The sequence below is a fragment of the Limanda limanda genome, chromosome 12 (assembly GCF_963576545.1).
Source record: "Limanda limanda chromosome 12, fLimLim1.1, whole genome shotgun sequence".
Taxonomy (NCBI): domain Eukaryota; kingdom Metazoa; phylum Chordata; class Actinopteri; order Pleuronectiformes; family Pleuronectidae; genus Limanda; species Limanda limanda.
In genome coordinates, this window is record NC_083647.1 from 11014732 (window position 1) to 11029318 (window position 14587).

The following is a 14587-nucleotide window of genomic DNA, read 5'->3' on the forward strand; positions in this document are numbered from 1 at the left end:
GAAGAGGTGATGTGCAATATAACAACTGATTGGAATTTTAGCCAAGCTAGCAGCATGGCTCTAAGGCCGAATGTTGTTTTGTTGGTCCACCTCTCTGACACAGAATTAACTAACTCAAGAACTAGCCTACAGGACAGATTGCCATGAAATATTGATCATTAACTCATAACTTCATTTTATTGATCTTAAATTTGTCCAATACTTTGGTTTCGTAACCAAACCATCGACTGTATGTAAAGATTTTGGACATATCTCCACTTCCTCCAACTATCCACAAATACACCAAAATATCCAGGATAAGAACACAGCTATCTTGCCAATTCGGAGCCATATTGGGGGATGGAGCCTCATGTGTGAGTTCTCCTTGCTACATGCTCTCGGACAATTGTGAGTCAGCTGTCAAGAGAAACATCAGGCATGACAGCTCTCAATCCTTTCACTTCTCTGCATTCATGTTAAGTGCAACTTAGCAAGTGTTTGCATGCTAACAAGCTAAACTTTACACAGGAAATGTTGCACTTGCTTAAGTTGTATTCACACCATGTCAGGAGAACGGGAAGAACAGGAAAACCAAGATGTTAACCCTACTACATCATATGAATAGCCTTAATAAGCCACATTTACTCTTAAGAGTCTGAAGCAGATGATTGAAACCAGGTACCAATGGTTCACAGCTCGTTTCAAATTAGTTTTATTGATTTTATTAAAGATAATGTTTGATAACTCGGTTATCTCGGCCTGGCTAATATGAGGTAAATGCAACCTGAGTATCATTGTCAGTGTGAGCATGACAGCATGTTGACACATTAAACTCGTAGAACCAATGAGCTCAAATACAACTTCACAGAATTGGTAGCATGTAGATGATCACCCTAACTTAATTCCTGTATTGAAGGTCCCTCTAAAACCTTTTATTTATTACATCAGTTTTTATTAACAAATTATGGTTTCAATTAGGAACATCTAAGGTGTTTTTTAACACGCACTGCCCCACTGTGCCTGGGACCCTAGGAGTGCTGCAGTTTAACCCGAATCGAACTCATCCCAGTCTATCATTATGGATACTAACTCTTACCATGGATACTCTCTTGCTGTGCTTCCTGTCCTGCAGTTTGCTCGGTCCCTTCACTGGTCTCATTCTCTTTGGCCTTCGATTTGGGTTTCTTTGCTACAGGTGGTGGCACCTTGCTCGCTTTCTTCAAAGACTCTGATTCACTCACCGCCTTTGTTACAGGGGAAACCTCCAGCTTATTCTGCACTCTTGTCTTGGCCTCTGTCACTGGCTGGGTCTCAATCACCACCTTCCTGTTGCTCTTGGAGAAGACAAAACTTGCTGTGTTAGTGGGGGACTTGGGGGACCTTTGGAGGTCCATTGGTGATGTCGGTGATGGCACGCTGAGGCGAGATGCAGGGCCCTCTTTTGATCTGGCTGCTGTCCTCAGCCGGATGGCCTCCTGCAGTTTCATGGAAGGAGAGGCAGTCGAAGCAGGAGGAGACTTTTTCGTAGGGGAGGGTACTGTGGATGAAGATGCAGGTGGAGCGATCACTATTAGAGACCTTCTGATAGGTTTTTGAGGAGCTTCTCCGTTGGCAGATGAGGTTGGAACCGGATCACTGGGCTGCTGTTTTCTCATTGTGACCTCAGTCTTGAGTTCCTCTTCAGCTTTAGGGGGCTCGGGACTGCTGTTGACAGACCGCAGTTTGACCATCTGTAGGAGGGAGGGGGTTACAACAGGAGTGGGTTCCTCCTCTACAACATGAGCAGAGGTCAGCTCTTGGCTTTGGTTTTCTGTGCTTACAGTACTAGACTGAAGCTTAATGCTGGTAAGACCCTGCACAGGTAAAGGTGGAGGCAAAGGAATGTTTACAGATGGAGGAGCTGGTTCTTGGGGCTTTTCTGGTGAAGGAGAGGTTTCAGGACCTTGTGGGATTGACACTTCAGATGGTTGCGATAGTGGGACCTCATGGGTTGTTGGACCAGGTACATCCTGAGGTTGCTCTACCGGAGGCGGAGGTGGGATACTCTGTGGGGGAAGCAGAATACTGCTCGGTGAAACTTGATTAATTTCAGGGTCGGGTAGGATGTCTTCTCTTGGGAGATCAATATCCCGCTCTGACAAACAGGGCTTTGATTGTAGGGGTGGAGGAGGTGGAATACTTTGTGGTGGGTTGAGCTTGCAAGCAAGTGTTTCTTCTACAGATGATTGAGAGACACCTTCTTGTGAAGACAAAAGAACAACCTCTTCAGTAGATGGAGCGAGTATCTCTGTCGAAGGGGGCACCTTGATAGCCAGTGGAGGGGAGACATGTTTAACCAGAAGAGGAGAGGACTGTTTGGGTGGAGAAACTTGCTCAGGTGGTGGCAGAGAGACTTCATTGGGTGGTAGGGGGGGGACTTCTTTAGGTGCTGCAGGAGAAACTTCCTCAGGTGCTGGGGGAGAGACTTCCTTAGGTGCTGGAGGAGAGACTTCCTTAGGTGCTGGGGGAGAGACTTCCTTAGGTGCTGGGGGAGAGACTTCCTTAGGTGCTGGAGGAGAGACTTCCTTAGGTGGTGACGGAGAGACTTCCTTTGGGGCTGGAGGAGAGACTTCCTTAGGTGGTGGCAGAGAGACTTCCTTAGGTGCTGGAGGAGAGACTTCCTTAGGGGCAGGGGGAGAGACTTCCTTAGGTGGTGGCGGAGAGACTTCCTTTGGGGCTGGAGGAGAGACTTCCTTAGGTGGTGGAGGAGAGACTTCCTCAGGGGCTGGAGGAGAGACTTCCTTAGTTGGTGGCTTAGAGACTTCCTCAGGGGCTGGAGGAGAGACTTCTTTAGGTGGTGGAGGAGAGACTTCCTTAGATGGTGGCAGAGAGACTTCTTTACGGGCTGGAGGAGAGACTTCCTTAGGTGGTGGCGGAGAGACTTCTTTAAGTGGTGGTGGGGGAGAGACTTCTTTATTTGGTGGGGGAGGAATTTCTTTAGGTGGCAGAGGAGAGACTTCTCTAGTTTGTGGAGGAGAGAATACTATAGGTGGTGGTGGAAAGATCTCTCTTGGCGGCAGATGGGCCTTTTTAATTGTAGGAGGGGAGACCGCTGTAATTGGCGGAGGGGGGGCTGTGTAGGGTGGTGGAGGAGGGATATTCAGTTGTGGAGGGGCAATCCCTTGGGATGAACTGGAATTCTGTGGTTCTGCCTCTGTTATCACTACTGATAAAACAGATGTAGTTCCAGAAGAGTCCCCACCAGGAGTGGACCTCTCTGGTGGCACCTGAACAGGTATGACAAACCCTACCTCACCAAACAATGGGGGAGGCGGGGGGAAATCTGTCACATCAGGCCCAGCTACTCCCACTTGTGCTATTGGTGGAGGTGGAGGTGGAGGGGGCCAGGACGACTCAGGGGATACAACAGCTCGTACTAATGAGACAGAGGTAACTTCTGTGGTCTGTTTAGCGTGGGGTTGAGGAGAATGGTGTGAGGGTGATGGAGAAAAGCGTGCTAAAGAGATATCCATGTTGGTCTTTACCTCTGTTGTTTCTGTGGATGTCTTTTTTGCGTCTTCTTTAATTGCTGCTGTCAATCTTTCTTCACGTTTCTCCACAGCCTTCACTAACATCTCATTTATTATGTCATTTACTTTGGCTTTTTCTGTCACCTTGCCGTTTCCTTTCAAATCAACATTCTGAGCCAGTCTTTCATTCATCTCTTTATGAATCTCTGCATTCGAAGTCACACTTTCTTGAACTTTCCTTCTCTCAATCACATGTAAGGATCCATTAATGGACTCCACTGTTACAGCTGGATTCTTCTGTTTTCTTTCTACCACCGAGCTCTTCACAGATCCATCTGTAGAGGCAGAGGGCGACTGCCTCTGTTGTCTCCGGTCCTTTGGATTCTTCTTTATGATGGCATAAAGGTTGTCAGGTGCCGGGGGTCCAAGCAGCAGCTCAAAGCTTCGCTTGCTGTGAGCCCATACCTCTGGTGGAGGGGGTGGAGGTGCGTGGACTTTAGGTGGCGGAGGGATGTTAAAGAGTTCTCTCAATGTCCTTACTGAGGCACTGGCGCCAACTGTGTCAACTGAGTCCATGTTATTGTCCCCAGAGGGTTTATTGTTTTCAGGGGCCTCTGATTGTGCGAGAGGGGACGGAGCTGAACCAGCAGATGAAGATCCAGGAAAGAACCTTTGAAGCTTTGCCAAGATGACCTTGTGTCTTGGAGATGTACTTTGAGGCTGTTTAGAAGGCTTTGGGGATGTTGCATCTTGGCTGGAGTAACCACTGGACGGTGAGATTATTTTGCTAGGCCTATTCTCCTGAGGTGGTTCCTGCTTCTTTTGTGAAGAATCCACTTTTGCAGCTTCCTTTGCCTTTACTGCCTGGGCTCTAATGGGACTGAATGACCCTGTGGAGTCTTCCAGAGAACTGGTGTCAGCATTGTAGCCAGGGCTGTCTATGATACTCGAGGACATAGATGAAGGTTCTGAGTGATTTTGTTCATTTTCCTCAACTGTAGTGGAGATTGTGTGGAGGGAAGATTCGCCTGGATAGACCCTAACCTCGGCCAGATCACGTGATCGTCGCTTCATCTTATTGTGGAGGGAATAGGAGCGGCTTGGAGGAGGAGGAGCCTTCTTGGACTTCATGACGGACAGGCTACGCACAAACGGCCCCTCTGTCTTAGGTGCTTGTGCTTTACCAATGAGCACGCCATTAGAAGACTTGCTGACATTGTCCTCTTTAGCAGAAGCATCACCGTTCTGCGACTTCTGGCGGGGGGTGCTGCTGCGGGAGATGGTTGAGGAGTCAGACACCAAGGTCTCTGAGGACTCAGAGTTACTCCAACAAGAGCTGTCAGACATATTGTGGGGGTTGTTGCGGGAGGCGGAGGTGATGGTAGAACCTCTGGAAGAAGTGCTTCTGGACGAAGACGCTCTAGAGGAAGCACGGGAGGGGGCTGGGCTGGAGAGAAGCAGGCTGCTCTTGCTGACAGTGCGAAGGCTGTTGCGACTTTGTTTACGGCTGATTTCTACCACATCGATGGACGGTGGCAACACAGCATTGGGAATGATTTTGGACATGTAATTAGCCTGGGGTGACATGGACATGACAGGGCTAGGAGGCTCCTGCTGGAGGCTGTTGGCAGTGGTCATCCAGGGAACAGCCAAGGACCGCGGCCTCTGTTCATCTGAAAAGCCAGAACCCAGGCGGTGCAACAGGGCCAGGTCATCCCTATGTCCAGCATGGGCGGCATTGAGTTGCTTGATGTGGGCCTTGTTTAGGGGATGGAGGATCCTTTTGTCTTGAAGGCCGGCACCGGCTCCCTTTTGTGACTGAGCTGCTAGCTGCTGGCCATCAGAAGTGGAGCTCTCATCAGTCTCACCATTATAAAGCTGTTCTTCATCTAACTTATGAGCCAGTGTCCAGCCCTGTCTGTCCAATCCTGACAGAAGAAAGCAGGAGTAATAAGCACAGGTTCATCATACAATTACAGGAAGAGACAATAGTCACATGGCGGCCATTTTCCTCTAAGTCCTGCTCAGGGTGGGTAAGGGTTATTGTACTGACTGTTTGTTTTACGCACCTTAGCATTGGATTGAGCATTTAGCATTAGATTACCATCTTACTTCTAGGTGAAAATAGTTTTGGCCGCAGAGGTGCATTGATATTTTAGAATTAAAAAAAATGGCCATGCAAAATTCATGCTTTCATTCTCTAAGTATAATACATACAAATGCTGTGTAAACATTGTAACCGACAGAGTTAGTCAAAGACTGTCAACATTTTTTGTAATACATTTACAAAAATGAGCTGCATACCCCACTCTCTCTGGACATGCTGTGGTATACCCGCAACAGTCTTCCTTTGTCGTCTCCTTCTCGTCTTTTCTGACTTTTTCCCAGAGTTCAATGGTCTGAATGTTGATCCTGGGTTGACAGCACATGAGAGAAAATAGATAAAAGATGATTCTTTGGTCCTTAACACAAATCCAATGTCACCCGTTAATTGTTTGTATGTGCGTCACTATACAGTATGTTGTACAGTAACCAAAAACAGGAGTTCTGGTGGATAAGTTACCTTGTCTGGTGAGTCCGGAGCGGGACGATCTCGTGGACACAGATGATTGTCCCGAGACGATGGAGGATGTGTCTGCAATGCTGCTGTCTGTCATAAACCCTCCACCCTCCCCGTCTGTTTGGGCCGTCCTTGTCGACTGGCAAAAGGGCAGAAAAATTATTTTCACGTACATTTTTTGAACATTTACATTATTAAAGCAAGAGAACAGCAAATTGTCGGTGTCACTTACAATTGTGCTTTCATTATCCTGGAACTCCACTCCGTTATTGGTTTCTGCAAGGAGAGGCCCATTAAACTTAATTTAAAATGACATTTCAAATACTCAACATACTTTGTATCCTGTATCATGTAGTGCAGATGCTCTCAAGCAACAGGCGGATCGTTATCAACATGTTGGCATGGGACAGCTCTGATTTAGTGCAACAATGTAAATACTATAATAATAGTGTTTTGTACCCTCCTGCTGCATCATTTTCAACCCCTCCTGGGCCTCAGTGTGAAGATCCTCCAGGTACTTGGGCCTGCTGGCCTCGATGAACACATTCTCCTGAACTAGCGGCGGCGCCTGGGTCTCGTCATCGTCATCTCGCTTTGGTAAAGCTTTAAGCAAAGAGAGGGGGAGAGGGGATCAGCATGGATCAAGTGAAATCTCTGTGTTAGTGTAGAAGCAAATAAGGGGGGGTCTGTCCATATGGACAGGACAAGAACATTCAGGTGTCTGCCAGGGTAATTTAAGCTCTTGAACAGTAAATAAGTTTTAAGGGTGCGAGCGCAAATTAAAAAAGTCCAGCTCCACTCATGCAGGATTAGCCTCCAGCGACTCTGACAATGTTTTAAGAAGGGATTATCAAGTCAAAAATCTACCCTCTACAAGTTTTTTGCTAGCCTAAGTACCATTTAATAAGATAGTGAAAAGGACGCTAAAGAAATTGCTGTCACATCTTGTTGACTGCCGACTACATCAGTCCAGGCTTTTATTGACTAATTATAAAATACCTGAGATACCAGGTCATGAACCGAGGGCACCATCCAAGTAGACGATGATGAAATTCATAGGAATGGCAAAACCTGAAAAATCTCTTCTATTAACTGACGTTTTAAAATCAAGTTGAATTGCTGGTTATATTGTTATGACTTTACTCAGAAGATTTGAAAGTCTATGGAATAGACTGTTCTCGTTTCCTGTGTAAATGCCCCAGAGCTACTGTACTTCAGAATGATTCCTCCTCAAACAGTTCTACAATATACTGGCCCTTTTTTAGTTTGTGTGCTGGACGGTGTGTTCAGAGCATCTTAGTCTAGGGTGCAGATTAAAGTTAGAAAAGTTTGTGTTCATACTACCTGGTTTATATGCAATGTAGATGTTAAAGCCAATTTGTTTTATTATTGCTTACATATGGGGTTTATATATAGGTTTGAATGATTTACCAGCTGCTGTTACTGCATGTCAGCTATTTCAGAGGTCTTTTAAGTAATAGACACCATCTTCAGAACCAAGTTCACAACTTGTCAAAGTAAAAGCTGTGGAGCTGAGCTCGATATAAAGCCTTGCAGCAATAAAATGAATGTTGTGCTTTTACTTTGAAGACAACTTGATTCTATGAATGTTGTTGCCATGAAAGAGATCAGCACCCACAACTCTTGTGAATGTCTGTCTCAGTCCAGTATGCTAAAGTAAAATTGATCAGATTAACCCTGCACTTACCTTGACCATTAACAAAGGGGGTAAGAGATTAACACAGTATTGAATCATTCCACAGACAGACAAACATTTGCAGAATTAGAAGGTATATTAAGATAAAATTGATTTGAATAAAAAAATTTAACGATAAAATCAGTGAAAATGTTGCTTTACATTTCGAGGGCACCTGGCATGTGATGAAACTCTTTAACACGTGGTGCCCTCACAGCTCCAGCGCACCGTCTGGGATCACTGGGCTAACCTGTTTAGACACTTTTATGTAATAGGGACAGCTGCTCTACATTTAGCCACCGACCGTACTCTATTGTCCGCACTGCTCCTGTAAGGCCGCACTGAAATTAGCCTGGACTTCCACATGATCAGTGATCACTACCAATTGTTACGACTTGTCTCTTCCGTAACAGCATTCATTACATGTGCTCTGGCGTTAAATAATCAATTATCTATAATAAGGCAAAAATGCAGGTATTCAATACCTCAAGTGGGACCAAGAATCACAGCACATTTTATAAGCAGAGTAAATACAACACACTGAAAGGGGTTTTATGATCCACAATGAATCCACACATTATTTAGTTTATGCCTGTTGATCCAGCCAGAGCTGGTTATACCTGACTGGCTGAAACAGAAATGTCAACAATCAGAGCATGAGCAATCGGTTCAAGTCATGAACCAATCAGATCTATTGTCTCAAAATTACAAACTACAAGTGCCATGAGCTGCCGTCACTCACCTTTCCTCCTGAAGACAGTTGGAAAGCAGTTGATTTTAGCCGAGTTATTCGTCAGAAGCACCACCATGTTCGTTCTTGTATCATGTAAAAGTGCATCTGAACTAAATCCAAGTTGTGTTCAAGAAAGAAGAACAAAACATGTGATCTAAGGAGGGGCAGTCCGCAGTGTTTGAGTTAAATAAACAGCCTGGAGGGATCAGATGAAGCCGGGGATGATAATCTCGCTTGTTTTTGATGAAGTTGTTGTTATTGTCAGTTCATCGCTATGCAGAGCAGCGAGGGTCTCCACGGCCAATGGCCAATCAGAGCTCAGACATTAATCCGCAGCAGCCTAATTCCTGCCATCCCTCTCTCTCACTCCCCCTCGTCACTGCTCAATGGGATACCCAGGATCCCCACTGTTGCTCCCCATCTGCAGGCACGCTCCCCCTGGATTGGTCAGCAGGGACGCAGATCACACTGAGGTCACACATGTAAACATAAGGAGCGAAGGGAAAGCTGTTGCCAGGGATTTGAGGTCTATGACGGTGTCACTGGTGGCTCCCCCACAGCTTTAGCACTGTAAATAAACAACACTTTCACACGCACTACACTGCTTTTGACCACGCGCCAGTAACAGAGCCCGAGCAACACAGCAAATCAATATATCAGTTCTTCGTTGTTTTATTTTGTTTTTTTAACATTAAACGGTCTGGCCTCTAAATAAAACTCAGCTTCTCTGCCTCCTTTCTACTCCGCGATCGCTCAGATCCTCTGATCAGCCGCTCCTGGCTTTTCCTTTGTCGAGACTCGATGCTTAAGGGTAAAGTGTAAGTGTGCCCCGAAGTCAACCTTTTACCATTAAGGGGTCCTTGCCTGTCAACACATTCAAAACAGAACTAAAGACCCATTTCTTCTCTTTTGACAGTCACATCATAACATAATTCATTTATTTTACCATTTCTTGTACTTTGCATTGCGTCTTCTTTTATTGTACAGCACATCAAATTATTTTCATTTTATCTTATGTTACTAAATCATAACATTTCTATTTTATGTTGGTTTTAATTGACTCTTTCTAGCATTACGCATTCTGTCTCCTTTCATTGTACAGCGTTTTAGTTACTGCGGTTGTTTTTAAATTTTCTTATAAAGAGACAGAACTTTATTGTCTTGCCACAAGGGGGAGTGAGTGAATTGAAATTATCTAAGTCCCAAAACTAGATTTAAATTTTGTTTTTAAGAAGAGGCCTGGAGCTCCACAGCACATGGTCACACATGTTAAAAAATGTCCTTGTTTAAAGCAATGTGACTAAAAATGATAACAACGCAGTGAGAGTAGAGGTCGGCAGATCTTAAATTCCTCAGTTAACCAGGGCCTGATATTATCCAGACCTTAAATTTGAAAAATTTCTTCCAAACTTGTTTTTGAGACGAATTTCCTTTTTTAAAATTTTTAATCGCCATTTAAGACACCTCAAACTAATCAGCGGCTGAGTGGTTCAGTCACTTCCTGGTGTGCCGGGCAGACACGATACGGAATGTGTGACATCTGAACAAATGGAAAACATTCCCATGGTCGTGATCCTGCCGACTGAGTCAGACAACAGCAACGTTGACAAATAAAAGAAGAAAAAATGTGTTGCATGTGTTGCCAGTACATAGTCACAAGAAGGAACAGATTGTTGCTTACACAGAGGTTGCTGCTGCAGTGGTTCAGCCTGCAGATGTAAACAGAAAGTTGATATGCTAGTGTAGAGTCAGTCTGGGACAACACATAATCTAGTTGCCATGACAGCACACACAAACACGCGCACACACACACTTGACTGCAGATGCCCGGAGTGATGGGTGGGGCATGAATGCACGTTAATGAGGGGCTCATATTATCGCTGCTCCTGTGACCACATTGTAATGGTGACATATTAAAAAGACGCCATCTGTCACAGCCGGATTGTACGGAAGCTGGTGATATTAACGAGCTGGTAGTGATTTTGTATGAGCCCCAAACGGATGTTTACATCCCAGATTTGGATAAAGACACTAAATCTAATGGATACAATGCTGCATGACCAGTGCATTCAAGTTTTGGATGACTGAACAAACAATATTCAAAAAAGGAAATTAGCTTGAGGGGGAATAACGATTCATTTTTTAATATATTAAAAAACTGAATTTCAAGTAGACTATTTTAAATAAGCAAACATCAGTTGTTTTGGTAAAATATGGAGGCTCTGGAAACAGACAGAGAAGAGCATTCGGGAAATATTTAGCATCAGCAGCTAAACTAAACAAATTACAACCAGTGAAACAGAGCAAGTATTTATCATGTGTAACCATGGTGATACTTGTTAAGCTGTACCTGTAACTACTGGTTTTAGATGAACAGCACTGTCAATCTTTGAGTAAGCTCAAAGAGCTGTAATTTAAGCTTTTATTTTATAAACCTGCTAATGATGAAATATATATAGAATTGTTAATAAACCTGTAACAGTGGAGATAGATCAGGGGCAAAATAAATGCACAAATTATCTACTTATCTTTTTAATAGTGATCATTTAATTTTTAACAAGGCTACCTAATCAGATAATCATTCAGAATAATTTTTCTGCTTTTATCTCTGACCATCTCCAGTGTAACTTTCCATAACACACCCAACACGGTTAGTAAAACCAAGGGTCACTTGTCTCTAAAATGTTCTGTTTGGATTTTCTTTTTTAATCAGTTTGATTAGAATTTATGCAAATGTTGTTTACATCAAGTTATCAGTGTTTAAGACCTATCTGCACTTTCAGGATCAAAGTTTGGCCACAGATTTTACACTTTGCTGGAAGCCTTTCCTGCGGTTTCGCTCTCCTTCACAAAAAAAACTGTCCTGTCTTATAATAAAGACATAAAAGCCCCCAAAATATCTTTGAATAAAGGGAGGGAAGCAATAAAATGTATTTGGGCTTTTACTTTACTTTGGTCCTTCTAAAAATACTGGTGTCAGCCTGTAAAACACTGTGATATATACACAATAAACACGTGTTACTTTAATTTGCAGGAAAAACCCAAACGTCTGAGGAAAAATATTGATGATGTGACTTCACTGTCCTGAGCACAATCTGCCTCAGTTTGATAGGAGGGAGGGGGAGGAGAGACAAAGATAAGTCGCTCAGTTCAAACTTATAGGGAAAATCATCGGTTTGAGAACCAGACACAAAACACATCAACACAAACAAACTGATGTGATGTAGCCCATCCTTGAACCGCTCCATGGGAATCAAACAGATGCAAATACCCACACACACACACCTCTCTTCCCTGCCCCAACTTGCCCCTCTGTCTTGTTTTTGCATCGCCATGCAGACACATTCTCTCAGCTCGACGGTGCTGCCAGGTGCTTAAGCCTCTATAATCGTCACAAACCTGAATGAATACACTGGGATAACAGCAGGGAAAAGGGTCGAGGGGCTCAGTGTAATACGTGTACACTCTGGATACATTGGACAAACGCATTGTGGACAGAGGTGGTTGTGGGCTTCACGCTCTTGATTTCCCATGAATTAAATATAAACATCACAGCCGAGAGAGAAGGAAAAGGAAGAGGTGTGGTGTGACAATGACAGCAACCCAGGTAACATCATCTGGCACGCAGGGATACACTCCAATTCCCTGTCAGACCATACAATCTGTACGCCAGCAAATCAGCACGGATCAGATACCTCCAGAACCTCAAAGCACACACATGCATGTACTTCTATAGAGTTTTTATGGCCCTATCAACCAAGCAGAAAATCAAATCCCATTAAAAACAGTGCAGGGTAAAGTTAAATATTCCGACCTGTTTGTGCCTGTTTAATGTAAGCACAACTTTGCTATAGGCTCCTACTACAACATGTGATTACAGACAATAAAACAGTAAGAAAAGAGATCAGCATTCTTGGAAGCAGATGAAGTGTGAGCAGCAAATGCTAATTATAGGCTGGGTATGTATAGCTCAGGTGAACTTCAGAGCCAGATGATGAGTGTGGGTCAAATGAAAGAGAAAGAGAAAAAAATGCAGAAGCCAAAATTCTTCATTTGAACCGCCATGAAAGTTTGTTTCCATCCATCCATTATTTAATACTACTTATTATTTTTGAGCGGACACACAGGACAGGTTGCCAGCATATCACGTGGCCGACACACAGACAAACAACCATTTGTCTCGATCTATTTAAAGTGTCAATTAATCTCGCCCCAATCTGTACGTTTTTGAACTGTGGAAGCTGGAGTACCCATGAAACACTTGGGTGAACAGAACTGGGATTCGAACCAGGAACTGCCCTGCTGTGAGGCCAAGTGCTAACCACTACATCACTGTTATCACATTACGTGCAGCACACATCAATCACACACTGCAAAAAGACACTTCCGCCAGAAGGACACTTATGTAATGGAGGAGTAAGGGATCGAACCACCGACCCTCTGTTTAGTGGACAACCCGCCCTGAGCTATCTATAGAGAGAAAGTGAAACAGCGTAAATAGCTTCTATTAATTCAAAATAGTCAAATTAAATGTAAATGATCCATTTAAATACCTCTTGACAACAAAAACACAAAGTTAAGCTGATGTACACTGGCCAAATCTAATATATACAAGCAGAGTTCAACCTTATCACAGCTCCAGTCCGACCCCAGGTCTCTGAAGAACAGCATGTTCTTAAGAGAGGGAAACTCCACCAACCAACAGTTTACCAACTTTACTCAACTCTGCCACAGTGGGAGGCTTAAACCAACAAAGTTATCTTGACCGCACCGTGAATATCTGCTCTTTTACAATAAGCATCACCAATCCAAACTGTCTTCTTAAGCTGCAAAAGTCACGAATGGTGACTCACAAAACTTTCCAGGCACATACAGTATTTATCAGTCTCTCACCACAGTGTGTCAGCACACATTTTCCTTTCTTGACAACAGCGTGTGCAGTTGTTGAAAAGCCACAGCGGTGTATCTGCATATCTGGACCATGAAACAATGTATGTTGTGTATGAATGTATGAATTTAAAACTGTTGCTGTTGGCTGTCCTGTCAGGACTGTTCACCGACACATAAATGGGAAGGATTTCAGAGAATAAAAGCAACTAGATGAAATGGAACTTGAGTACGATGTGGCGATGGCACTAGAGGGCAAACTGGCACTTTTTGTGAACCCGTCTCAACATCTGAATGACCTAAATATGATCCTCTGACATTTGGGTGTGGTGACTCTTCACCTATTGAAATATAATCCTGGTAAATGTCCGTAAAACCCTGTAATTATAAATAAGCATTTGTGTGACTGTTTAGTATACAGAGTCAAGTCATTAACACAGAAATTCCCATGACGTCAGTATCCACTTGATTCGTACCCACACATCAACAACTATCAATGGCATGCTGTCAGGACAAGCAATGTAAGCCGTGCTTGACTGGTTAAAGTTAAAAATAGACATCAGTTAGAACAACACAAAAGAGGAAGTGACATCTCTTCTCAAATATCAGAATAGCACTCTGTCTCTTTAAGGATCTGATGTTGCCCATTTTTAACTGTATTAAAAGATGGTTGACATGACAGCACACCAAAAGTGAAGCCAAGTCATCCGGATTGCCCCCCTGGTGGCTGGTTGCAGTATAGGTCATAAATCCCACCTCCTTCATGTCTGCAGATTGGACACGAACCTGACAAGGAAACTCAAAATGCAGATGAAAATATTATTTTCTCAAAGATATTTTCTTTGGACCTCATTACCATTAATGAGACTGGTCAGTGGACCTCAATACTGCAGCGTCACCCTACAATAACTACTGCGCAGACTCTGGCTATTACATTGTCAAAAATGTAAGATGGCAGCACCCGTATTCAGGATATTTGGGCTTAATTTCTGAACGATGGGGGAAGTAGAGAACTTATATATATACAGTCTATGGTAGAGACATGTCTTCCATCTTTATGAGCGGGTATGTGGGTGACTATAGGTGCGGAGACAAATGTGCTGGTGTGTAATTTCCTTATCTACAGAGAGCCTGGTTCTCTATGCAAGATCTGCTGTAAGTGTGAGAAGTTTGTGAGGGCATATTGTTGGATTTTGCGTTTGTCACTGAAAGTTAAGGGCAAA

The 14587-nt window shown here is 43.8% G+C and overlaps 1 protein-coding gene across 5 annotated transcripts in view; it reads right to left on the reverse strand.

The window, feature by feature from the left end:
- Positions 1–14587, reverse strand: part of si:dkey-157l19.2 (uncharacterized protein KIAA1522 homolog) — a 33358-nt gene that overhangs the window by 1039 nt on the left and 17732 nt on the right. For 4 of the 5 annotated variants that reach the window (XM_061083235.1, XM_061083236.1, XM_061083238.1 and 1 more), the window contains 5 exons: positions 6508–6651; positions 6281–6324; positions 6052–6187; positions 5793–5900; positions 1076–5416 (listed from right to left, as the gene is read on the reverse strand). In XM_061083235.1, coding sequence (XP_060939218.1) covers positions 1076–5416; positions 5793–5900; positions 6052–6187; positions 6281–6324; positions 6508–6651 — 4773 coding nt within the window. The remainder of the gene's footprint in view (positions 1–1075; positions 5417–5792; positions 5901–6051; positions 6188–6280; positions 6325–6507; positions 6652–14587) is intronic. The other variant, XM_061083239.1, reaches the window with a different exon arrangement.